A 27,633-nucleotide genomic window follows, 5' to 3' on the forward strand; every position below is an offset into this window, starting at 1 on the left:
ATGTAAAAGCTATCCTTTGATTGGTTAAGAGTTTGGAGGAAATCATAAGACTGTTAGAGTTATGCCCCACAAGCCAATTATATTTACATGTAATTGATCATACTTTACATTTTGATTCTTTATCTTCAATCAATTGTTATTGTAAGGCATTATATTTTTATTTGTCATTAATGGTTGTCATCATTATTTATTGTAATCCATACTTGACAAAGTCCATAGATCAAATAAGCTTATGGAATATGGTCGTGCATAGAGATGACGATCATGAAACATATTCCTTTCAAGCCTTGATCTTAAATGTTCCTAGCCATAGAGTTATTAGGATTGGACACTAATAACTCGGATAGACTAGTACATATGATGCATGCTCAATTAGGAGAATGTCTCGTTTCATGGACATTGGTGTGGGGACATTAGTGCATATATGTGGGTGCTTATTATAAGAATAAGTACATTGAACTGAGCCGCTACAGAATTCCTATGGGTTATTATTTAATGTCGAATTGGAATTCCTGTGTTGCAATAGTGCAGATTGATCTTTAGACTTGAGACATCATGGTTGTCTTATATTTGACTGGTTACGCTTTGGTTCTTTTTTGGATTTAATTGAGTCATTAACAAATTATCACTGGGCGTAACCTTATCACATATGAAGGCTTGTGAATGTCGAAATATGATTCATCACTTATCGATAAGATGAGAAGATGTCCTATGTATTCCGATGATTTTATGACTGAGGAAATCCTTGGCTAAGGTGAGGTGGAAATCAAAAGGTGTTTTGATTTCACCTATCAAGTCATAATTCTGGAATGGATACATAGTTATTGAATGATAAGGGGTCACACACTTAGGTCGAGCCCGTTCCACAATTTAAAAGAGAGATTCGGCCCAATGTGATTGAGGGCCAGGCCTAAATTGTTTAGGGGTTTTCCAAGGCACTATTAGGATTTTTAACTCTATAAATATGCCGCTTAAGAAGCTGAAAAAAAAGGGGAAGAAATTCGGATCTCTCTCAAGAGGCGCCTAGGGTTGCTAGCACTACTCGAGGCGTTCGTGGAAAGAGTCGATCGTGTGGACCGACTTGGAGGAGTTCACGCTTGCGACTCTACGGATTGAATAAGGCAGAATTGAAGCTACGCGGTCGGCTGGTTTTCCTTACAAAGACTGCCAATCCAGGGATGTATAGAGGAAATTTGAATCCTAAGGCTTAACCAAATTTAAATTCGGTTAAGCCACTCACTATGGAGCAATGAAGGTAGCTAGGACTATGTTTCAAATGTGGAGAGAAGTACAGTCCAGGTCATCAGTACAAAAGGTAGCTATTGCAAATGGAAGGATTGGATGAAGAAATAGAAGAAGAGGAGGACATTGTAGAAGATAAAAAAATTATCAAGGAAGGAATATTAGGAGAGGAAGGAGGAGAAATTTTCTTGTATGCTTTACAAGGCTGTCCTACTGGAAAAATTATAAAGGTGAAGGGAATGGTTGGAAAAAAAGGGGTTGATGGTGTCACGACGTGGCAGTGACAAGTATGCAACCTTCTAATTTGATACGAATGAGAAGGTCAGAAGGGATTCTTAGGGAGAAATTCAGCAACGAGAAAGAGAGATTCGAGAGGGAGAGAGAGAGAGAGACAACAAAAAGGAGAATGATATTCTTCTGATTTTTCATACCCTTACTAGAGGATATATATACATCCTCTGGTCTAGGTGCTGCTTCAGCAGATTCCAGCCCTCCTAACTAACTATTTTGACTTTTCCTAGGCCCCCTTTACACGTAGGATATCCCCTTAGGACACTCCTTAGCGTATAGCTGCCCTCACCCAATGGGTACGAGAGCTTTAAGTAAATGAAAACATAAAAGCATAACACAAAACACAAAACACAAAGAACGTTAAAACAGAAAAATAGCTGATGTCGCACCATGGCCTATGTGCATGACAATTGCCCCTCCTTTAAAAGATTTCTTGTCCTCAAGAAATGCTGAGGAGGTTGGCTGCTCTAGGGAATCGCTGAAGGAGGCCTGGCTAATATTCCCAGCTGTTACTTCCTTTGTCTTTGCCCTGCCATTTCACCAGCACTTGAATGAGAGGGACCCCTTAGTTATTGATCACCCTTCTATCCAATATTGCTTCGGGTTCCTCCATCCTTTCCCTTTCTTTAGGCAAGGGTGGCAGTTCGGGATTGACCTGCTCCTTTCTTGATGACCTTTTCAAGAGGGACACATGGAAGATGGGGTGCATTCGGGATCCTTCAGGGAGTTGCAAATGGTAGGCCACCTTTCCCACCTTAGCTAGGATAGTGAATGGGCCAAAATACCGGGGGGTTAGTTTAGTAACTGGCCCTTGCACAAGAGACTTCAGATGGGGCTGATTCAACCTCAGATAAACCTTCTCTCCGACCTCCAATTCTTTGTCACTCCTTTTTCGATCTGCCTTCTGCTTCATTCTGTTCTGGGCCGAGGCCAATTCTTGCTTGAGCTGTCTCAGTACCATCCTCCTTTGCTGCAAATACTCTTCCACTGAAGCAACTGAAGTCTGCCCCCCAATGGCGGGTAATATTGGGGGTTTATACCCGTAATTGGCTTCAAAGGGTGACATTTTAAGGGTGTTGTGGTGAATCTGTCAACCACCACTAGCACACTATCCTTCCCCTCTGACTTAGGTAATCCTTCCATGAAATCCATGGATACACTAGTCCAAGCTTGTTCTGGTACTAGTAAGGGCTTGAGTAACCCGGGGTAAGCCACATTTTTGTATTCGCACCTCTTGTAAGTATCACAAGCTGATGCAAACTCTTTCATGTTAGCCTTTAACCTTGGCCAATGGAATAGCTACTTGATCCTCAGATAGGTGTTTTGGACTCTCGAATGTCCCCCTAGGGTAGACTCATGCAACGATTGTAGTGTTTTTTTCCTCAGGTCCCCCTGTTTGTCTATGACCACCCTATTTTGTAGTTGCAGCAGCCCCTCTTTAAGAGTGTAACCTCCAGTCCCTTGGGGCCTTACCGCCACTTCTTGCATGAGTTCCTGTACTTGATCATCCCCTACATAGTTGTCCACCACCTCCTTGCACCAATTTGGCACTATCATAGTAATAGCCGTCAATTCTCCATCTTCATAACATCTTGAGAGGGCGTCCGTTGCCACGTTCTCCTTACCTTTGCGGTATTGTATGGAATAGTCTAACCCCATTAATTTAGCCATTCCCTTCTTTTGTAGCTGAGTTTGCAACTTTTGTTGTAGCAAGAACTTCAAGCTCTCATGATTGGTTTGGATTATAAATTTACTTCCTTCCAAGTAATGGCGCCATCTCTCCATAGCCATTAGCACCGCCAAGAATTCTTTCTCATATATGCTTAAGCCCTCATGTCTACCACTTAGGGCTCGACTTAAGAAGGCTAGGGGTCTTCCCTTTTGAGATAGTACTGCCCCAATACCACTCTCACAAGCATCTATCTCCACTACAAAGGGCTTGCTAAAATCGGGTAGTCCCAAAACCGACACTTCACTCATTGCTTTCTTCAGTCTTTCAAACGCTATGTCGGCCTCTCGCCTCCAATTGAATCCTCCCTTCTTCAATAGTCTTGTTAGAGGTTTACTTATAGTCCCATATCCCTTGACAAATAGCTGGTAGTATTCGGTTAACCCAAGGAATCCCCTCAAGGCTCTCACGGTTGTGGGTTTTGGCCATGCCAACATTGCTTCAACCTTTTTAGGATCAGTGCTCACCCTGCCCTTGAAATTAAATGCCCCAAATACTCTACTTGATTTTGCCCAAATGCACACGTTGACCTTTTAATGAAAAGTTGGTTAGCTCGAAGAACCTCTAGGGTGGTTTTGAGGTGAGAGATGTGTTGGTCCAAGGTGGGACTATATACCAAGATGTCATCAAAGAAGACTAGGACAAATTTCCTTAGATATGGCTCAAAAATTTGGTTCATTAAGGGCTGAAAAGTTGATGGGGCGTTGGTGAGCCCGAATAGTATCACCAAAAATTCAAAATACCCGTAGTGTGTCCTAAAAGCGGTTTTGGGTATGTCTTCAGGCTTCATTTTGATTTGATGGTAACTAGACCTAAGGTCCAGCTTTGAAAAGAAATGGGCATCATGCAGTTCATCCAACAGATCCTCAACGAGGGGTATGGGGAATTTATCTTTGATGGTTAAGGAGTTTAACTTGCGATAGTCAACACAAAAACGCCATGATCCATCCTTCTTTTTAACTAGGAGGACTGGCGAGGCAAATGAGCTTTGGCTATGTCTTATGAAGGATTGGTTTAACATATCCTTCACCATCTTCTCTATTTTCGTTTTTGGGTAGGAGAGTACCTATAGGATCTGATATTGATGGGTTCTGCATTGGGCTTCAAGTTTATTGAATGATCTAAGGTTCGGGTTAGAGGTAAGGTTGTGGGTTCAACAAATAGGTCCTCGTAGCTATCCAACAGCTCATTAATTAGGTGTTGGGTGTGTACCTGGTCGATCTTCTTGGGTTGAGTCATGTTCGTCACTTGTGCTCCCCCATTGATCTTTGTTTCGGGCTCTCCTGCCACTGCCACAAGTGATCCTTCCCCCACAGCCATCAATGAGAATAGCCGGGATAGTTGGCACCATTTGTTCTTCAGCATCTTGTGTAATTTCCTCATTGAAATCATCTTGCAAGATCCGGATTCTCTCTTCCCTGATAACGTCATTTTCTTTCCTTCTTTGTCAAAAGATACCTCCTTCCTGTTGAAGTTGAAGCTGATGGGGCTTATCTCTTTCATCTAGTCTACCCCCAACACCACGTCACACCCCCCCAACTGTAGTAGCCTCAAGTCTGCCTCAAACTCCTCTCCCTGCATTTCCCATGTGAACCGATTGCATGCTGACTTGTTGATTACCCTGTTGCCGTTTGCGACTGTCACACTTAGGGGTTGGGTCCCTTGTAGTGGACATTTTAGCCTCTTAGCTATTCCTTCATCAAGGAAGCTATGTGTGCTACCACTGTCAATTAAAATCAATAGGCCCTAATTTCTCCTACTCCTGGCTACCTTAATGATCTTGTTGTTGGTCACCCCTTTGAGGGCATGCAATGAGATTTCTCCATTGTTTTCCTCTTCCGATTCACCCTCCTCCCTTACTTCCTCTTTGGGACCTTCGGCCTCTTCCTATTCTCCCCCTTCCAGCAAGAGAATTTGTCTCTTACATTGGTGCCCAAAGTGGTACTTATCTCCACATCTAAAACAGAGGTCAACTACCTTCTTTGTTCCCTCAATTGCTCCCCATAAGGCACTGTACTGGGTCCTGCCCCTTGTTTCGTGCCACCACTCTTGCCTCTCCCGTGGGTTGGCCCTGTCGATAACCCCTTGTGTTGTTGTCGCTGCTTTCTCATAAGCGCTTCTATGGTCATTTCCTGTAATCTTGCACTCTTAGCTGCTTGCTCCATTGACTGGGGCCTAATCATCTTTACCACTAGCCTTATGTCCTCACTCAGCCCACTCAAGAAGCTTGACACGAAATAAGCTTTAGTGAGGTGCGGGTTCTGTTGAGTCATAAAGGACCGCAAATCCTCAAACCTTAGTCTGCCTCAGTTTGTTAAACTCTTCAATGGTATCCACCATGTTTCTTTCTCGAAGCCTTTCACACAATTTGGTCACAAATTCCTCCCGGGTAAATGCATTTTGCACACTTACCCATCCCTGGAATCAGGCATCGATAGCCTCATTAAAATAGGCTACAATGATTGTTGCTTGCTGCCTCATTGGGATATTATTCCATTCGAACACCATCTCACATTTCCTTACCCACCACCGGGGGTTGATCCCTTCAAAGGTAGGAATCTCCATTCGTGGCATAGTGAACCCCTGGTGCTGCACGTTATGCACACCATTCCGATCATTACCATTCCTATCGTTACCCACCACTCCTTCTAGCATTTCTTCTGGGTCAGCCTCTACTCCCACATTGACACGACCCCTATTCTCATCATCTCTCTGCAATATAGGCTCATTTCTATCTTTAGGGGGAAAGTTTTCAGCCATTCTCACCTAGTTTTGCCGCGTGAACATTAACATGAATTGTTGCATGTCTTTTCGTAGCCTAGCCATGGACCCATCCAGCCTCTGCTCCATACCTTCCAATCTTTGACCCAATCCTTCCAAGGCTCCTTCCATCCTGCTATCCATGGCTCGAATCGCCTCTCGGTTCTGGGTTCCTCCGGCCTCCATCTAGCCCATCCTATTTTGGAGCTCGGTCATTGTAGAGTTGACATGTTGCTGTTGCGTTTCAAAATTCTTCATGCGAGTTCCATCTGCTATCTTTTCTTCTATCGTAAAGACCAGAACTAGTGCTCTGATATCAGATTGTCACGACGTGGCAGTTACAAGTATGCAACCTTCTAATTCGATACGAATGAGAAGGTCAGAAGGGATTCTTAGGGAGAAATTCAGCAACGAGAAAGAGAGATTCGAGAGGGAGAGAGAGAGAGACAACAGAAAGGAGAATGGTATTCTTTTGATTTTTCATACCCTTACAGGCGGGTACTAGAGGATATATATACATCCTCTGGTCTAGATGCTGCCTCAGCAGAGTCCACCCCTCCTAACTAACTATTTTGTCTTTTCCTAAGCCCCCTTTACACGTAGGATATTCCCTTAGGACACTCCTCAGCGTACAGCTGCCCTCACCCAACAAGTACGAGAGCTTTAAGTAAATGAAAACATAAAAGCATAACACAAAACACAAAGAACGTTAAAACAGAAAAATAACCGATGTCGCGCCATGGCCTATGTGCGTGACAGATGGTGTTAATAGATAGTGGCAACATTCATAGCTTTCTAGATGAAGCTACAACTAAGGAGTTGCTGTGTAAACTATCAGCCACTTTTCCTTTATTAGTGACCTTTGCCAATGGAAGCAAGATGTTTAGCAAATCCAAATGCCAAAATTTTAAATGGATAATGCGAAGACACAGTTTACAGCAGATTTACAAATTTTGAAATTGGGAGGTTGTGACATAGTCCTGGGAGTCAATTGGATGAAGACAATTAGCCCTTTAATCTTGATTTTAACAAATTAGAAGTGACATTTGATTTGGATGGAAAGAAGTTGACATTGATTGGAAATTTAGAAATTGGTGAATGCAGGATGATTACGGGTAATTAATTACAAAAGATGTTTCAACAAAATGGGCCTCCAGTGGCTTAGATGTATTCCATACATGCTGTTGAACTAGGAGAATGGAGAGTGGTGGAAGATAACAGTGATGCATTTGTGGCGGCTAAGATCACTCAAGGCCTCCAACCTGATTTTTTGACCATTCCATCCATCTTAAACCTAATTCAGAACCTGTAAACATTCAGTCTTATGGGTATCCTCCCATGAAATAGAAAAATTAGTGAAAGAAATCTTGGCTAATTCTATTATAGAGCAAAGCCAAAGTTCCTTTGCATCCTTTGTCGTTATTAAAAAGAAAGATGGGACCTAGGGATTTTGTGTTGATTATCATCAATTAAATGCCCTTACCATTAAAAACAATTTTCCAATTCCTATCTTTGAAGACCTTCTTGATGAATTGACCGGAGCCATTGTTTTTTCTAAATTGGACCTTAGAGCAGGATATCATCGAATTCTGATGAAACTTGCTGATATTCCCAAGATTGTTTTTAGGACTCATCAAGGTCTTTATGAGTTCATGGTTATGCCCTTTGGTTTAACTAATGCCCCTGCAACCTTTCAGGCCTTAATGAACCACACTTTCAGTCCATATTTGAGGAAATTCATCCTTGTTTTCTTCAATGATATCCTTATATACAGTCTTGCCTTTGATCAACTTTTGGCCCACCTAAGGACAACATTTGAAGTCCTAAGATTAAATCAATTGTTATGTAAAATTGTTTACATGTACCTTTGCTACGGGATAGGTAGAATATTTGGGCCACATTATTTCAAGCGCGGGAATAAGTACTGATTCAAAGAAAATAGTTGCAATGGTTGAGTGGCCAAGCCCAGAAACTGTTAAAGAATTGAGGGTATTATAGGCAGTTTATACAAAACTATGGGGTAATAAGTAAGCCTCTTAACTGAATTGCTCAAGAAGGATAATCTCAATTGGAATCCGAGAGCAAAAGCTACTTTTCAAGCATTGAAAATAGCTATGACTCAGGCTCCTATTTTGGCTTTACCTGACTTTTCTAAGCCCTTTGTACTTGAGATAGATGCTTGTGATTTAGGAGTTAGAGCTGTGTTAATGCAAGGAGGGAAGACCATTGGCCTATATCTATCAAGCTCTAGCCCCAAAGCACTTGGGACTAAGTGTCTATGACAAGGAGTTAATTGCAGTATTTGTAGTTGTGGATAAATGGAAGCATTATTTGGAGGGAAATCAGTTTATCATTAAAATTGATCATGAAAGCCTCAAGTTTCTACTGCAACAGAGTTACATACTCAGTTACAGAAGAAGGGAATGTCCAAATTATTGGGTTTGGATTATAAAATTTATTATTGAAAGGGCAAAGAAAATGTGGTGGCTGATGCACTTTCTAGAAGAGAAGAGAAAGGAAATTGTTAGGCCATATCTGCAGTCATTCTGGATTGGGTGAAAGACATTTCTGCAAGTTATGAGGATATGATTGGTCTAAGGATCTCTTAGCTCAGTTGGCAGTTCAATCGACTAGTAAACCTGGTTACACTTTACCTGCTGGTTTAATCAAGTTTAGAGGAAGACTAGTGGTTGGGGATGATAGACAACTTAAGGACATGATCTTATAGTCCTTGCTTAGCTCTCCTTTGGGGGGACACTCAGGTTTAAGAGTTACCTATCATAGGGTGAGACAGTTGTTCTTTTGGCTAGGTCTTCAGAAGGATCTGATTACTTTTGGGTTAGCTTGTGCAGTTTGTCAACATTGCAAACTTGAATAGGTTGCTTACCTTGGTTTACTGCAACCATTAGACATTCCGAAGCAGGCTTGGGAACTAATTTCTATAGATTTTGTGGAAGGATTGCCTAAGTCAAAAGGCAAAGATGTTATCCTGGTAATAGTTGACAGGTTGCACATTTTTTGAGTTTGGGCCACCCTTTTACTGCTCCAGAGGTTGCTTGATTACTCTTGGATTCTGAATCAAATTTCATGGGCTATCACCTTCCATTGTGTTTGACAGAGATAAGATTTTCACCAGTAGTTTTTGGCAAGAGTTGTTCTGAAGTTTGGGAGTTGGTTTACCCATGTCCACAGTGTAACACCCCTAAATTTCCCTCAATTTCTCTTTTAAATAAGCTCTGATATTTATAACGTCCCCAACACCGGAGACCCCACAATTGAGGAATCCGAGAAGGAAACGTCAGAAAGGATGGCACATACGCAAATCTCAAATAGAAATATCATGCATATTCCTTGTTATTAACAATAGTAGCCATACTCATACGTTATTACTCATAGACATATACACATTAGGGGTACAACCTAGACCATACATAAAATGTAACTTAGTATTACACATTTCAAAACACCCCCAAGGACCTTCCGGTTGAGACAGCTCTGTACACATTTCTACCCCACGGCTCAAACTTCACTTGAGTCGCCCACCTCTTTGGCCTTACCCTTACCTGGAATGATGCAAACAAAAATGACCCATAAGGCCCATCAAGTATAATTGAACGAAAGTGTGCATGAGAATCACGAGTATCAAGAAGCAATAAGAGTCATGAATAACATTTAAGGTATTCACGCCACACCTCATTCCATCACTCTACATGATAACAAGATGAAACATGCATTCATTCTCATATGCAATCTTTTGAAACCATAACCATGGGACCCAAGTCCACCTCTGAGCTAAAGTTGTCTCTACGGATATATCCTACGGAACCTGTCCACTGCGCGTATCATGAAGTTTTTAGACATTTTAAAACCCTTTTCATGCACATGCTCCATGCATTAGCACAACCATGCATGTTTGTAATGACTTCTCATATATAACTGACACACGATTACTCAAAGCAACATACACAAGAGGGAAAAACTCATGCAAGACAACATCGAACCCTTGCATGTCCTCAATAAAACATCATTCCCAAAGGAAAATAGGGTGATACAAAACCTTATTTGAGATTCAATAGGTATAAATGAGAACCATGAAAGGGTTATCAGAATAACCACATAGGCCACATGCAAGCCAATCCTTCCACAATCTAGGGTTTATATAATCCAACTTAAGAAATCAAGGCATCATAGTAGTATGGGCAATAGAGTGTTAAAGAGCTTGCAAGATTAAAGGAACATGAAAGAATTTGCAAGAAAAGGAGGAGAACTTGTCTTAGATATTTCCCTTTAACTTTTGCAACTTACCAGGGTCGCTGACGTCACAACTCAAGCCCATGCCACCGAAATTTTCCCAATTTCTTTCCAAAATTCTCTCTTTTTCCTTAAATCTCTACAATATATATATAAGCCAAGAAGGAATGTTGAAAGAACATCGTGGCAGCAAGGGGTTATCAATTTCTAGTGGCAAAAAGGGCATGGGACACGTGGCAGGTCAATTGCACCAAGTGGCAGCGGGTATAGCACTAGGTGGCAGTAGTTGGCAGCTGCATGGTGCGGCAGGGCCATGCAGGTTTGCACTTGGCCGCATGGCCGTGTGCACGCGCGTGTGGCCTGCCTCCCAAAACGACGCCGTTTTGGCATTTTTTTTGCTGGAAAAAACTAGCATTTCCCTCCCAGCTGCGCGCCTGCCTTTGGAATCAAACCCGCGACCGCCCTTAGCCTCATCTTGCGCGCGTGCCATCCGCTTTACCACATCACTCAATTAATATTGTGCACGTTTTATATTTAAGATGATATAGCCACCAGTTTTTGAAATTACACTCAACCCCCAAATTTTTGAATATTTGCCAATACCCCCTTAGTAAAAAATACATTAATTTTAATTTCTTCTACCCAATACCTCACACACAAATTTACATTAATTCATAAATAAACGGGTCATTACACACAGTCTTCCATTTGAAGACAGATAGACAGACTAAAAAGGTGAATCAATGTTTGGAAACTTATATAAGATGTATATGTTTTTCAAAATCTAAGAGCTAGAACAAATGGTTTGTCTTTGGCTTAGTGGTGGTACAATTCCAGCTTTCATGGTTCACTGAAAGGGATGAGGCTTTATTTGGGTACAAACCCCCTCTCTTGCTTGCTGTGATGCAGTATTCTAATTCTGAAGTAATGGTAGATCAATATTTACAGCAACGACAGGAGATGTTGCAGTTGATTAAGAAGGAATTGACTACAACTCAAAATCGAATGAAACAGTTTGCTAATAAAAGGAGTGAAAGAGCATTTGAAATTGGAGATATGGTTTACTTACGGGTGAAATGTTTTCAGTAGCATTCCTTTTCTAATTCTCCTACCTCTAAATTAAGCCCCAAGTCCTGTGGCCCTTTTTTAGTAGTGGCTAAGGTGGGAAAGGTAGCTTACCATTTGTTGCTGCCAGATGATGTGCAAATTCACCCTGTTTTTCATGTTTCTCTACTTAAAAAATTAGTAGGACATCCTGAAATTGCTAGTACTGATCTTTCTTCAACAGATGAAGATCTGACAATGGACATTGAGCACTTGGTGGTCTTGGAGAAGCGGGTCATCTATTAGAATACACTGCCTATCACTCAAGTTTTGGTGCAGTGGTCACATCTACACCCAGATCACACCACTTGGGAATATTTTTCGGATTTACTTAAGCAATTTCCATGATTGGCTCAGTTATTGTGATTTCTTAGGGACAATAAATATCTTAAGGAGGGGGAAATGTCAAGATCCAAGGGTTAAAGCAGTAAATATAGCTTACTTGTATTTTTTTTTCTTGTATTTTTTGCTGCTGATACAAACGTGTACCTTTCAGTTACAACTACAACTGAAAGTTAGATAGCCTATAAAAAGGCAATCTATTGGAGGATGGGGATTCATTATGAGAAATAACAGAATCTTTTCCCTTTAAAATTCTGTGTCCTTTTCCTCTCTTTCTCAGTTCTTTTTGTTTTCTCTCCCTTAACTTCTCTCATTCTCATTTTCTTCCTACATTCCTAAAGAAACCCTAGATTAGGTCTAGGAACCTGACATGCAAGTGGGGCTAACTCTGAGAGGCTTGACTCAAGGATAGCCACTTTTAACAAGAAAGGGGCTAGACACTTTTGTAAGAATGCCCAACGCTAGGTTGAAGCTTGACTGGCTACCTATGAAGCCCAACAACTCCTTGCATAACCAACCAAGTGAGTCAAGCCAATGGACAACTATTGTGGTCTATAAGGCATAGTAGCTCCATTTTAGAGAATGACCAACTATTCAATGGAGTTGTGTTAGGAGGAGGTGATGCTGCAAAGTCATTTGTTTATGATGGGAGTGTTAGGAAACCAGCCAACCGCGTAGCTTCGATTCTGCCTTATTCAATCCGTAGAGTCACAAGCGCGAACTCCTCCAACTCAGTCCACACAGTCGACCCTTTCCACGAACGCCTCGAGTAGTGCTAGCAACCCTAGGCGTCTCTTGAGAGAGATCCGAATTTCTCTTCATTTTTTCAGCTTCTTAAGCGACATATTTATAGAGTTAAAAACCCTAATAGTGCCTTGGAAAACCCCTAAACAATTTAGGCCCAGCCCTTAATCACATTGGGCCGAATCTCTTTTTTAAATTGTGGAACGGGCTTGACCTAAGTGTGTGACCCCTTAGGTCCACCATTGGCCTAGATGTAGGGCTAATTCCATTGGGCTATTTGAAGGCCTAACTTGTTAGATTAATTAAACTCTTTAATTAAACTTATGGGCCTCTTAATTAACACATCTCATGGGCTTCTTAATTAAACTCTTTAATTAATAATTTTAGAATTAATCAAATTAATTCTAAAACCCTACATATCATGGTTAACGTTTAACAACATGCCATGAATACCTAGCCAACGATGAAAAAACACAGATCTTTTCAATTGCAATTACCGTGCAGTAAAATCCGTTCATCAATCTATGTCCCGATTGAATTTAGGGTATGGTTTTATGACGAAACCCTAATCATTCAATAACTATGTATCCATTCCAGATTTATGACTTGATAGGTGAAATCAAAACACCTTTGATTTCCACCTCACCTTGGCCAAGGATTTTCTCAGTCATGAAATCATCGGAATACATATGACATCTTCTCATCTTATCGATAAATGATGAATTCTATTTCGACATTCATAAGCCTTCATATGTGATAAGGTTACGCCCAATGATAATTTGTTAATGACTCCATTAGAATCCAAAAAAGAACCAAAGCGTAACCAGTCAAATATAAGACTACTATGATGTCTCAAGTTTAAGGATCAATCTGCACTATTGCAACACAGGAATTCCAATTCGACATTAAATAATAACCAATAGGAATTCTGTAACAGGTCAGTTCAGTGTACTTATTCTTATAATAAGCACCCATATATATGCACTAGTGTCCTCGCACCAATGTCTGTGAAACAAGACATTCTCCTAATTGAGCATGCATCATATGTGCTAGTCTATTCGAGTTATTAGTGTTCAATCCTAATAACTCTATGACTAGGAACATTTAAGATCAAGGCTTGAAAGGAATATGTTTCATCATCGTCATCTCTATGCATGACTATATTCCATAAGCCTATTTGATCTTTGGACTTTGTCAAGTATGGATTATAATAAATAATGATGACAACCATCATTGGCAAATAAAAACATAATGCCTTGCATTAACAATTGATTGAAGATAAAGAATTAAAATGTAAAGTATGATCAATTACATGTAAATATAATTGGCTTGTGGGACATAACTCTAACATGGAGTGAGTTTAATGTAGGAGGAACTCTTTGATTACTGTGCCCACTCTTTTTGAGCCCTCACCAGCATTTGATTGCGCCACTTATGCTTTGGAGTTGTGTAGTTCAAAGCAAAAGGGGTGGGAATCAATTAAAGATGTGATTTTCCCTCCTTTTCGTCCCCACGTTTCTTAGCTATTTGATGTAAGATGTGATGAGAAAACAACAAACAATTGCATAATGAGGCTAAAAGCAATGTAGGATAAAAGCTAGAGAAAAATATGATATTCAAGGTTTAATAAACCTGGAACATTGAATTAGGATAATTTTGCCTCCTGTAAAGTGCCTTAAAAGACTATTTATCCTAGGGCTGTATTAACCATAGAACCTAATCCTGGATTACAAAGAAATCCTTTTAATGTTAGCCATCCATCTAAGAGTCACATGTTAGTCATACTAATTATTAAAGTTAATAATATAAATATTAACCCTAAGCTAAACAAATAAGAAAAATAAACATACTAATAACCCAAAGAATATGCTCTTGCAATATCTCCCCAGGTTAGAAAGAAACTCATCAACAACGAAAAATCTTTGCAAACTTCAGCATAAGGTTCTTGATCCTAATCCTAGTATTTCACTAGCTGGTTTACCAACCATTTTACTAGAAATCTTTTGTATTGATTGCTCCTCCTTGACTTCATTTCCTTGGCATCTAGCACATCTTGAGTATCATCTTGCTACACTGTTGGTAAGTGTTGCACTTGATCTTTGATTGTATTTGGTTCACCATCAAGCCCCTCAAAAGGAAGCAAGCTAGAAACATTAAAGATGGGGTTGAATTTGGCCACTTCAAATCATTCTTCTTTAAGCATTTAGTAATAAAACTCTTGATAGAGATGAATTCTGGACAAACCTCTAGAGAAATGAGGCTAACTGTGACACGTTGTCTCTCCGTCTTAGGGTGCGCTATTCCCATGCCTTTATCTTAGCATTGTGTTAGCGTGGTCGCCGCCTGCCACATCCCATGGTCCAATCCGAGTCACTAGACTCAGGAAATCTTTAGATGAGTGTGATGAGTCTTATTCAATGAGTAAGGTGTACCTTTTTTTATCTTATTTCTGGGGTGGTGTAGAAGATGCTTCCATTATCATTTTGTTAACTGGAACAAAGCTTGTTGTCCGCATGCTAGGGGAGGACTTGGGATGAAAGAACTTGGTTTATTTAACAAAGCTTTGCTTGGTAAATTGTTATGGAGGTTTGTTAGGAGAAGAGTCATGGCTGATGGATTTGTTTGCAGTTTGGGGAGGATAGGGACCTCCTGTTTGGTCTTTCTCTGATGTGCTTTGTGATGGCTGTGAGGTAGGCTTTCCTTCGAAAACTATATGGAGCTTGAGAGCACCAGCTAGGGTAGCTTTGTTAATTTGAATTGCTTCCCTTGGCTCCATCTTTATTATCGATAAGGCTTTTTTTTGGCCAATTGGTGTTATATGTTTAAGAATGATAACAGGTTAGTGGATCACCTTTTTTTAGACTAACTGTGTGTCAGATCCTAAGATCTGGCAGTGGCTGTTTAGGGAAGAACTTGAGAATTAGAGAGAAATTTGGAGGGAGAATCAGACTGAAGAGGGAGAACAGCAAGAATGAGGGAAGAACAGAGGGTTCGAGAGAGGAGGAGAGAACAGAGAAATAGAGGGAAGGATTCAATTATCATTCACATAATCCCCATTCTCTTACAAGTAGCCTTTTATAGGCATAGGCTGGCTATCGTAACTGAAGGCATATGCTAGAATAACAGCAACCATGTGCACCTAACAGCACCCATGTGCATCTAACAGAATCATAACAATATATTTGCAGCTCAATTACAGTAGTGCCCCTAGGGTCATGACACTGGCTCACCAGTTATGGGTTCTTATTTGTAACTTTCTGGAGTTCCTTGTATGACCTCTTAAGCATTTGGTCATGTAATTCTGCAAGTTTAAGAGTTTGGAAGATTTATTCTCTCTTTGGAGCCCAAGGCATGAAATAAAGAGAAGAGCTTTTGAGGGTGAAGAAAGCCCAATTCAATTTTTGAAGGAAACACTTCTTGCTTCCCTTATTTCTGTGGTTAAAAGAGGACTCCTGTGATTATTGAAGAAAGCACAACATGGATGTTTTTTGTTTTAGGTACACTTCTACAGGGTTGACCTATTTTTTACAGGGTTCATCCTTATTAACTGCTTTCTTTATTAATATTACTTACCAGAAAGAAGAAGATTCTAAAAAATATTATTTCATTCCTATCTATCACAGTCTGCTAACTGTTATTAGCATATGTGGTACTTCTGAATCTTGCTATATCCGGCACTGTTTGTCTTTGTTGAAACAGAGAGGTTCATTTTTGTAAATCTTGTTTCTAGCACACACTTTCATACCTTTACTGCCCAGTAGGTCAAATGGACACTAATCACAAACCTTTTAGTACAAACATGCATATGAGAGTTAGATGTTTCCTTTCATGTTTTGTATCAGCACTTGTTATGTGAAGCTAAATTTGTGTGTATGGTCATTCTTGTTTTCTTCAGAGGGTGCAAAATGCGCTTGTGCAATCGGATGTCCAATCAAAATCAGATAAAAGTCCTGTCACTGTAGCAGATTATGGTTTGTTATGATGCCCTCCTATTAAGTACTCATTTCATCTGTATTTTGTTTATTATAACCCTTATTAATTGAAAGAGGTAGTGTTGATACAGAAAAGAGGCATATTTCTTTTAAGTAGCTTGACAACAGTTTCCATTTACAACTGATTTCTTTTTTATGTGTGTGAAGTTTTCCATAGGAATTCTTGTACCTTGTACCTCATTGCAGCAAATTGGATATGTCATATTTCGACTGTTTGGGATATCTGTTTGGAAGATTATTTGCATGTTTTGAAATATTACTAGCCCTTAGAAACGTTTTTCTGCTTGTCCATTTCCAATCTCTACGAATGCTAAAATCAAATCAGGTCTTGTCCAAATGCATGATATATACTTCCAAGAATGTTTTTCTGGTGGTCTATTGTAATCCTGGCATAGGATAAAGTAAATACGATCTTATTTGTTCAACCATAGTGGGATGACATTAACTCATTCTTGTCTGATAGAAGTAGGTTTTCTTTTCTTCTCCTATTTCTAAGTAAAAATTCCAGCTAGCGGATGCAAGGACTTCAAGAGTATCAATAATTAGGGTTCAAAACTTATTTCCTTAAGGTAAATTGCATCCAGACTTTCTATGGTTTCGGCCATTTGCATGGATACCCCTGTGGTTTAAAATTGTCCCTAAAGGTCCCTATGGTTAACTATTTTTGCTACACGCTTCTGTTAATTTTTCACAAAGACGGCATTAGGTTGAGATTTAGACAACATAGTTTGCTTTTATCCTAACCACATTTAACTTGCTTGGGTTAAAGCTAGTCAAAAAATGAAAATAGAAAATTGTGGGTTTCTCTTTCTCAAATGAACTTAAATCTATGTCGATAATTTTCCTTTCCTTTTCCTTTCCTCAAAATACTGCTAAAAAACGAAAAGTGATTAAAAAGAGTTGGATGTGGATTGTGCCTTCGTGGATCCACTCAATTCCATGTATTTATTCGCAGTTCACACCCTTTGGCCTCCTTGGATTGTACTTCAAATTCTCCTCTTTTTGAAGAGAACTATCAATTTTTTTTTTCAATTTATTGAACTTAAATTTTTCTATGGTTGAGATTCATGTTTTTTGGGTTGATTTTTTGGTGAAATGGTAAATCGAGCAATTTTCCCAGTTGGGTTTTTGTTTTGGTACCAAATGGTGTTTTGCGTCTTTGGAGATCATTGGCAATGATGTCATCGACATGCCACTATCTTAAGTTTGGTAGACCTGGGCTAGATTTAGTATAGGTCTTCTTCCAATGCTTCACTTGATCGGTTTCAAGTTAGAAACCATACAAAAGGGTGTGTGGAGGAAGGTTAAGGGGGGCTATGGTGCTCAAAAATTCGTATTTTGCTTGTGTGATAGTGCTGTGTGTCATGTTTTTCTCTACAATTTCTCTTTGTTTTTGAATGTTAAATTTTTATGAATTAGATTTAACCCACTTACTCATTGCTTTGCTGAAGAAAGGGAAACAATTCCTTGTTTTTTTGGCCCTAGCTTTAACCCTCGTGCTGTAGAAGGGCCCATTCTTTGTCTTTGGGAGTCCCTTGTTGCTAAAAATTATGCCTCCGGATTTTGATTTTGATGAAAAGATTCCTCTTTTGATTCTAGTTTGGGTCTCTTTTCCGAACTTGCCCCTTTGTTTGTTGGAGTGCAAGGGCCCTGGGCAAAATTGCTTCCATTGTTGGTAGGCCCATTACCTCTGATAAGTTAACAGCCACAAAGGAACGGATCTTTTTTGCTCGGGTTTTGGTTGAAATTGACCCAACGAAGGAGTTGGCTCGGGTTGTGGAAATTCAGATGTCTTATGGGAAAACAAGGCATTAGAAAGTGGTTTATGAGAATGAATCGAAATATTGCTCTATGTGTAACGTTCTTGGGCATCTGGCAGTGAGTTGTAAGAAGAATGGCATCCTTGTGCAGTCCAGGGGTGCTGCTGGATTGATCGCGCGTGGTCCTCATCTAGGAGTCAAGAATCAGGCTCTTGACTCGAGCACCATTAGAGAGTCCTCAAAGTCTATGCCCCCCCCCCCCCCTAGGATAAGCCCATAGGTGTTTCTCCAGATGCCTTGGGTATTTCCCATCTTGAAGTCCCCGGGGACTCTAATCAGGATGGTGTTGATAAGGTTGTTGCTGGGAATGTTGATGCTGGTCAGGTGGGTGCAGATAGAGGAGGCACAATGAGTACGCATAATGTTGCCTCAGGCTTTAAAGAGGTGGACCCGGATGGCCCTTTTCAGTTGGTCACATACAAGAGGAACAAAGGTGGTAAAGGTAATGAGGTCTTGGAGGATCTACCAGATGCGGGCCATAAACCTCGATTGGAGGTATTGGAAGGTAACTTGTCTCTTACGAATACAGGGGTCCCAAAGCTTAAAGGCCCTAATGTGCAGAAGGCTACTCTTCAATCGAAAAAGGATAGGATGAAGGGTAGACCCTTCCTTGCCCTCCATGAAGATTGGTTGCTGGAATATCAGGGGTTTAAATAGACCCCTGAAGCAAAATGGGGTGGCTAGCCTCATGCACCTTAAGCAGGTTGATATCATGGGTATTCTTGAATCGAAGCTCTCTCAGTCCAAGATTGTCTCGATTATGAAAAGCAAATTTAAGGGCAGGCTGGATGTTGATAACTTCCATTTGCATGATGCAGGAAGGATTTTAATCCTTTGGGATCCAAACAAAGTGTAGGTGGAGCTTGTTGATATGTCTCCTCAAGTGATCCACTGCAAAGTTAGCTGTAAGGTATCATTTATCTCTTTCCATATAAGCTTTGTGTATGCGTATAACTCGGTGGTGGGCAGGAGGCCTCTATGGCTTAATCTCAGGGAGTTCAGCACTCGTTGCTCAGGCTCGTGGATTTTGTCGTGTGATTTTAACTGTGTTTTGAGGGAGGAGGAGAGATGCAATGGGCTTCCAGTCTCTGAGTATGAAACCAAAGACCTTTATGAATGCTGTGTTGATTTGGGGCTTTCGGATCTGCCTTCCATGGGGTGCTTCTTTGCATGGTCCAATAATCAGGTGATGTCTAAGCTTGATACGGCCATGGCCAACGGATGGGATTTATGGTCAGGCGGACTTTTTGCACTCAGGGTGCCTATTTGATCATTCCCCTAGCATTGTATCCATCCTTTGGCCTCCAAGACCAAAGCTTAATGTGTTTAAATTTTTTAATATGTGGGCCTGTCATGAGGATTTCTTCAGGTTGGTTGAATCGGAATGGCAGCTCTGTATTGCAAGGAACAAGCAATTTGAGTTTTGTGGGAAGCTTCTTCGGCTCAAGCAGCCCCTGCGGTCTTTTAATTGGATGCATTTTAGCCACATCTCTAGTAGAGCAGAGAATGCTGGTCATGAGCTTCTTGAGGCTCAATCTTCCCTGCAGATTCAGCCTGATTGTATGAAGCTCCATGATAAAGTGGCTGATTTAAGGAAGAGGGCCTTGTTTCTTAAAGAAGCTGAGAGACTATTTTTCCTCCAGAAGGCTAAATGTGCACATCTAAAGAACAGTGACAAGAGCACCAAGTTCTTTCATTCGATGGCCAAGAGAAATGCAAAGGTAACTACATTGTTGCTGTGGCTAGGGAGGATGGGACCTTTACATCCCCTCAGGATCAGGTAACTGATGAATTCATCTGGTTTTATCGTAAGTTGCTTGGCACCAGGGTTGCCTGTGATCCTATTGATCCAACTATTCTTAGCTTGGGGCCTTCAATTTCTAGAGATCAAGCTGACAGATTGGTTCATGAGGTCAGTGTGCAGGAGATTAAAGAGGCTTTGTTTGATATTGGGGATGACAAGGCCCTGGGTCTTGATGGCTATACTGCTCTCTTCTTCAAGAAGTCCTGGAGTATTGTGGGTGATTAGCTGTGCCAAGCTGTGTTGGAGTTTTTCTCCGCAGGAAATCTTCTAAAGCAGATTAACCATTTGGCTATTGTCCTCATGCCCAAGTCTAGCTCAGCCAATTCGGTGGGAGACTTTCGGCCTATAGCTTGTTGCAATGAATTTTACAAGATTATAGCTAAAATTTTGTCCTCTCGGTTAGCGCCTGTGCTGGACTCTATTATAGATAAGGCCCAGTTTGCGGTCATCCAAGGCAGGAGTATGGCCGAAAATGTTCAGCTTGCGCAAGAGCTGCTGCATAAGTATGCTCGAAAAAGAATTTCTCCATGGTGCCTCATTAAGGTGGATCTTTGCAAAGCCTACGATACTGTAAGTTGGCATTTCCTGCAACAGGTCTTGGAAGGTTTGGGCTTCCCATCCTTGTTTATTAAGTGGATCATTGAATGTGTGGCTTCCACATCCTATTCTTTGGTCATTAATGGTAATATGCGTGGGTTCTTCAAAGGCCAGAGAAGCTTGCGGCAAGGAGACCCCCCGTCTCCTTTTTTGTTCGTGTTATGCCTGGAATACCTATCTTGGGCCCTTAATTTGGCTACAGATGGTTCTGACTTCAATTTTCACCCCAAGTGTAATAAGCTTAAGTTGTCTCATTTGGCTTTTGCTGATGATCTTATGTTGTTTGCCAAAGGGGACGGAACATCTATTCGTATCATTATGAACTGCCTCAAGCATTTTGAAACTAAATTGGGGCTGCAGGCTAATGCTCTCAAGTCTAGCATCTAAATAGCTGGTATTGAGGGACAACATCTTCAATGTATTCTGGACGTGGCTGGTTTTCCCAAAGGGGTTATGCCTTTTCGCTATCTTGGTATCCCTTTGGCAGCGGTTAAGCTTAGGGTCAGTCACTATGAGCCGCTTATTTCAAAGATCTCGGACTATATTAAAGCTTGGCAAGCAGCTTCCTTTTCATATGCAGGGCGGCTGGAACTTATCCGTGCTGTGATCCAAGGACTAGTTTGTTTTTTGTGCTCCATTCTTCCTGTTTGAGCTACTGTCATCGACCAAATTTATAGCCTATGCAGGCGCTTCCTCTGGAACTCCAAGGTCTCCCTTGTCGCCTGGAAAGATGTTTGTTTGCCTAAATGTGAAGGCGGCTTGGGGCTTAAGGATCTTAAAAGTTGGAACTCTGGTCTGCTTGTTAAGAACTTATGGGACATTTATCGCAAAAAGGACACATTGTGGGTTCAATGGATCCATCATGAATTCTTGCACTCAGTCTCCATTTGGCAGAGGCAGGTTCGGAATGATGACTCCCCTCTGATGAAGAGGATGATGCTTATAAGGGATTCCATGTGTGAGGCGTGAGGTTTAGTGGAGGTGGCGATGAGCCTGCTCGAGAGCTGGGCCAATGGTCCTCGGTTTGATGTGCAAGCTGCCTATGAGTTCTTTCGGCCGAAGGGACAAGTTAAGGTGTGGGCGAAGACTGTTTGGCATTCCTGCCTTGTTCCTAAGCATGCCTTCATATTATGGTTATGTGCCAGATCCAACATCCTAACTCGTGATAAGCTCTTATTTCTGGATATTGACCACGCCTGCCCCTTGTGTAATGGGGCTGAGGAGACTGCTGGCCATCTATTTTTCCAATGCCCATTCAGCTTGGCAACCTGGGAGCATATAAGAACATGGATAGGCATCTCTAGAGCCATGACTTTGGTCCCCAACGCCCTCAAATGGCTGAATAAAGAAGCTAGAGGATCCTCTTGGATATGCAAGGCTAAGAAAATTGCCTTGGCCTGTTCGGTCTACCAAATTTGGGTAGCTAGGAATCGTTTAATTTTTTATTTTGTTCAGCCTTCAGTGGAGGGGCTAATTCATAGGATCAAAACCTTTGTATACAAAGTAATGTTTACTATGTATCCTTATGTTTTGGACCATTTTGAAGGCCTTGTTGTCGGCCTATAGGTTTTGGTTGTTAGCTATGTTTCCTGGGTATGCCCAGTGATTGCTTGTACATTTGATCATTTATTCATATTTACCAATTTGATAAAAAAAAAAAAAAGAAGACTATGTCCATTTAAACCAGAATTGATGCCATCTATGTGAAAAACTAATAGAAGGCTGTCAGACCAAAAACAGTAAACCAAAAGGATCTCCAAGGACAATTTTAATCCACAAGGGGCCTTTATATAAATGGCTTGAATGACATGGGATTTGGATGCAATTTACTGTTTCCTTAAATTAGGAAGGTGACGTTTTACTGCCACGGTAAAAGGAAAAGCAAATTGACAAGCGTGGGGATGACATAGGCACTCTATATGAAGCTCAGTAGTTCAGCTCTAGAGATGGCTCTTTCCAAGAAATTTGAAGCAATATCTAGGACAACTAGTGGTGTAAGTTGTGTGCGTGTGTGTGTGTGAGAGAGAGATGTTTGTATCATTAAGGAATCGGTATTGGAGGAGTGATGGAACTTTGGGATGAGGAACTGTGGTGGCATGCTTTGCCTTCTACATATCTATCCCAATCCAAAAACAATAGAACATCTAGGTAGCTGGAAAGGGCTAGATCTGTTGAAGGGAAACTTTTGTAGAATGGTGGAGGCTCCTTTGTGGAAGTAGGATTTGTGATGGCTGGGCTTCTTTACTTCAGGGTTTTCTCCTTCTAGGGAGAAGGCAATCTAGTTTTGTGGGAGAGAGGTCCTTTCTTCCAGCACCCTGTCATGACCCCAGGGGTATCTTAATCATTGTACTACTAATTAATTAAGCTGTGTTGTACTTTGTTGGTGCTGTAGACGATTGTACCTTTTCAGTTAGACATTAAAACTAAAAGGTAAAGAGTTTATAAATAGGCTAAGTGTAGAGGATGGGAATTATGTTAGAAGTAATAACAAATTCTTTCCCTCTCAAGTGCTCGTGTTCCAATATCACCTTCACAAGGGGCCTCCTCAATGTGTGATGAAAGTAGACCTAGCTAAAGCTTATGACATTGTGGAGTGGGACTTTCTCTTGACTGTCCTTCATCTTTTGAATTTTTCTCCACAGTTTTGTAGCTGGATCTGCGAGTGTGTCACTACTCCTCGTTATTCCATTAAAATCAATGGGCAGTTAAACGGATTCTTCCCTAGTGGTCGAGGCCTTAGGCAAGGGGACCCTCTATCTCCTTATCTCTTCATCCTTGTGATGCAGATCCTGCATGGCATTGTTAGCCATCAGACAAGGTCTCTAGATTGTCAGTTTCACTGGAAATGTGAGCAGACTTGGCTGGTGATGCTCATGTTTGCAGACGATCTCCTTTTGTTCTCCCATGGCGATCCTGCTTCGGTGGGTATCTTGAAATCTTGCTTGGAGAGATCCTCTAGCTTGTCTGGCCTCAAGGCCAATGCCTTAAAAAGCAGTTGCTTCGTCTCTTGCAAAGATGAGTCCTTAGGGGAAAATATTGTGACTGTTGCTGGTTTCTAGATAGGTGTGCTACCTATACGATACCTGGGGATGCCTCTTCTTTCCACCAAGTTATCTTATGGGGATTGTTGGCCTATCATTGATAAGGTTAAGAATAAGATTTGTTCTTGGCGGAGTCGGTTGCTCTCCTTTGGGGGTCGCCTTCAGTTAGCTCAGTTTGTTCTTTCCACTATTTATGTGTACTCGACCTTTGTGTTCATTTTTCCGAAACAGATGATCCATAAGATTGAGCAATTAATTCGTAATTTCTTATGGAGTGGTGTTGACCCTGACTCCCATAGAGCTAAAGTGGCTTGGCGGGAGATCTGTTACCCCAAGGCGCAAGGGGGTTTGGGTCTCAAGTCTCTCTATGTCTGGAATCAAGCCCTTGTCGCCAAGCTTATTTGGCGCTTGCTCTCAGGCAATGGGGAGTCGTTCTGGGTGAAGTGGGTGCATACCTATCACGTTAAGGGGGCGTGCTTCTGGCTCTTTAAAGTGCCATACGCTTGTCCATGGTACTAGAGGAAGTTGCTCTCCTTCAGGGGAGTTGTGCGATCTAGAGTGGGGTGGAAAATTGGTGATGGTCGTAGCGTGTTCCTTTGGCATGATCAACGGCACCCTTTGGGTGTGCTTATCGATCGTTTCTTTCGCCAATTGCCTCGGCAATTAGGCATCCATACCTTGGCCAAGGTCTTTGATTTCATCGAGAGTGGCTCTTGGAATTGGCCTGACCTTTTCCCCTGTCCGGCTTACGATCTTATTAGGAATCATCTTCCTAGTCTCCCCCGCGTTTAACGCTGGGATGAGAACTTTTAGCTCCCAGCTGCGAATGGTGTTTTTTCGGTTAGGGATGCTCTTAAGGACTTCCAGGATCAGCGCCCCCGGGTCCATTGGCATAGACTCGTGTGGTCGTGGGAGTGTATTCTAGCTCATTCTTTTATCCTGTGGTTAGTAATTCAGGAGCGTCTTTCTACACTTGACTGTATTAATCATTTTTTGTCTTTTCCGAATAGATGTTTCCTTTGCAGGATGAATGTGGAGATACATAGTTACCTTTTCTTCGAGTGCCCTTATTCCAGAGAGGTGATGACATTCTTCTGCAGATGAAATAAATTCAATTGGCCTTGGCGTCGGTGGTATTCTGGAGTGCTTTGGGCTGCTACGAGATGGAGTGGCAAGGGTTTGTGGCAGGTGGCGAATAGACTGTTGCTTCATGCTGTGGTGTATTTCATTTGGAGGGAGCGCAATAACAGGTGCTTCCGTGATCAGGAGAGATTTTCCTTTCAGTTGGCTCATCAGATTCAGTGCGCTGTGTAGGCCCGTTTGATGACTCTTCGACTCAGACCTTCTATTCAGAGTTATGCTCTTTGTCATATTTGGCATCTTTCGAGAGACCAGGTTCTCCCTCCCCATTGAGTTGCTGCTTGCTTGTTGTTGGAGGCTAGCTTTTGTGATCTTGTTCAGTGCCAGTGCCTTCGGTGCCTGGTGTTCGATGCTACCTCTCCAGTTGGGGCTTGCTATGTTTGCAGTTTTCCTGCTCATGATTAGTACATCAGGCTTGTTCTTTTGTGATGGATTGTTGCTTTCGATCACTTCCAGGCTTTTGTTTATTTTTTGTACATTTTGTCTTTCATTTTGCTTCTTCCTATGTTTTTCTTATTTTTAGCTTATTTTTCTTCTTTTGGCCCAGTAGGTGATTGTTGTTTTGTTCATGCCTCTAGTTTTTGTTCGGTCCGAGGTATGCCTTGACTTTGGCTTGTAGCCGTTTCGGTTTTGGTTTGTGTTCTATGAATCTTTCACTTACAGAAAAAAAAAAAAAAGAATAACAGTTCACATTCCTAAACAAGCTTGAGACAAGTTGGACCCCAGGGCTCTTAGATGTCTCTTCCTCGGCTATTTCCTTACCTAAAAAGGCTACAAATGCTATCATCCTTCTACTAGAAATTTTTTTGTTTCGAAGGATATGACCTTTGTTGAATCTCAACCCTTTTTTGGTCCTACTAACTTTGGTCTCTAGGGGGAGAATCAATTGATTGGTGACCAAAGTTCAGCTCTTCCTAGTCTGGACTTAATCCCTCTCAAGACATCAGAACCAATGGGATCTACTGAATCAAATCCTAATCACCCTAATCCTGTTCCATCTACTACTTTAAACCTCTCCTCTGATAATGATCATCACTTAGCTATTTCAAGTGATTACCACAACCCTGAACATGTAGGCCAAACAGAGACCTCATCCCCAGTAAGGTTCAAGGGCTCCCCTTTTGTGTACCACAAAAAACAACAGCCTATGTCTCACCCTCAGCAAGGGTCAACATCTGGTTCCCAACCAGGTATTGAAATGGTTTTCTCCCTTAATCCTGTTCATTCTTTCTCTACTAAGTTGGATATCCCTATTGCTATTAGAAAACAAGTTAGGAGATGCACTCAGCATCCTCTAGCCAACTATCTTTCTTACCACAGGTTGTCCCAAAAACATAAAAGCTTCCTAACTTCCCTAGACACCATTGTTATCCCTAAATCGACAGATGAGGCCTTAAAGGATTAGAAATGGAAGCTAGCCATGCAGAAGGAAATGAGAGCATTAAAGAAGAATAACACATGGGATCTGGTGCCTAAGCCAAAGGGAGTGGTTCCAGTGGGTTGCGGATGGGTTTTCAACTTAAATACAATGCAAATGGATCTTTGGAAAGGTATAAGGCTCGATTGGTGGCCAAAGGCTACACCCAAACATATGGGATTGACTACTTGGAGACTTTTGCTCCGGTAGCCAATATGACCACTATAAGGATTCTCTTATCCCTAGCAGCTCACTGTGGATGGCAACTACAACAACTAGATGAGAAGAATGCATTTCTTTATGGTGATTTAGAAGTAGAGGTATGCATGGAGTAGCCACCAGGATTCAAGGAAGGAAAAGAAGGTGAAGTTTGTAGACTTAAAAAGGCCTTCTATGGCCTCAAGCAATCATTGAGAACCTAGTTTGATAGGTTCTCCAAAGCCATGAAGCTTATGGGATACCAGTAGAGTAGGGGAGACCACACACTCTTTTTTAAGCACTCAGGGAAGGGAAAGGTGACTACATTATTAGTCTATGTGGATGATATTATTGTAACAAGAGATGACATGGATGAACAACAGGTTCTAAGAAGCAAGCTGGTTCAGAACTTTGAGATTAAGGACCTGGGATCACTCAAGTACTTCTTGAGAATAGAGGTAGCCTACTCCAAAGAAGGTATCTTTCTATCCCAACTCAAGTATATATTGGATCTCTTAAAGGAAATAGATTTGCTGGGAGGAAAAGGAGTGTGCACTCCAATGGAACTTGATGCTAAATTAGGGGGAGACACCAGTAGTCCACCAGTGGACAAAGGAAGGTATCAGAGGCTAGTAGGGTGGTCGATTTACTTGTCACACACTAGGCCAGATATAGCCTATGCAGTGAGTTTAGTAAGTCAATTTATGCATTATCCTATTGAGAGTCATATGCAAACTGTGAGAAGGATATTGTGTTACCTGAAAACAACCTTGGGCGAAGGAATCCCATTCAAAGCAGGTGGTTCTTTGGATATACAAGGCTATACAAATGTAGACTATGCTGGAACACTAATTGATAGGAGGTCTACTATTGGATATTGCATGTTTTTAGGTGGGAATTTGGTCTCTTGGCGAAGTAAGAAGCAAAACATAATGGCTAGATCAAGCGCGGAAGCTAAATTTAGGGCTATTACACTCAGCCTATGTGAATTGCTATGGCTAAGGATTGTGCTAGCAGACTTGAAGATTGCTGTTAATGAATCAATTAGGTTATTTTGTGATAACCAATCAGCCATAAGCATTGCTCATAATCCTGTACAGTATGATAGGACTAAGTACATTGAGATTGATAGGCACTTTATAAAGGAAAACCTTGAGAAAT

At 41.3% G+C, this 27,633-nt stretch overlaps 1 protein-coding gene across 1 annotated transcript in view; it reads left to right on the top strand.

Moving 5' to 3' along the window:
• Positions 1–27,633, top strand: part of LOC127799396 (SAL1 phosphatase-like) — an 85,280-nt gene that overhangs the window by 9,453 nt on the left and 48,194 nt on the right. The window contains exon 2 of the mRNA XM_052333397.1: positions 16,359–16,434. Within this exon, the coding sequence (XP_052189357.1) occupies positions 16,359–16,434 (76 nt within the window). The remainder of the gene's footprint in view (positions 1–16,358; positions 16,435–27,633) is intronic.

This window comes from Diospyros lotus, chromosome 4, assembly GCF_014633365.1.
Source record: "Diospyros lotus cultivar Yz01 chromosome 4, ASM1463336v1, whole genome shotgun sequence".
NCBI lineage: Eukaryota > Viridiplantae > Streptophyta > Magnoliopsida > Ericales > Ebenaceae > Diospyros > Diospyros lotus.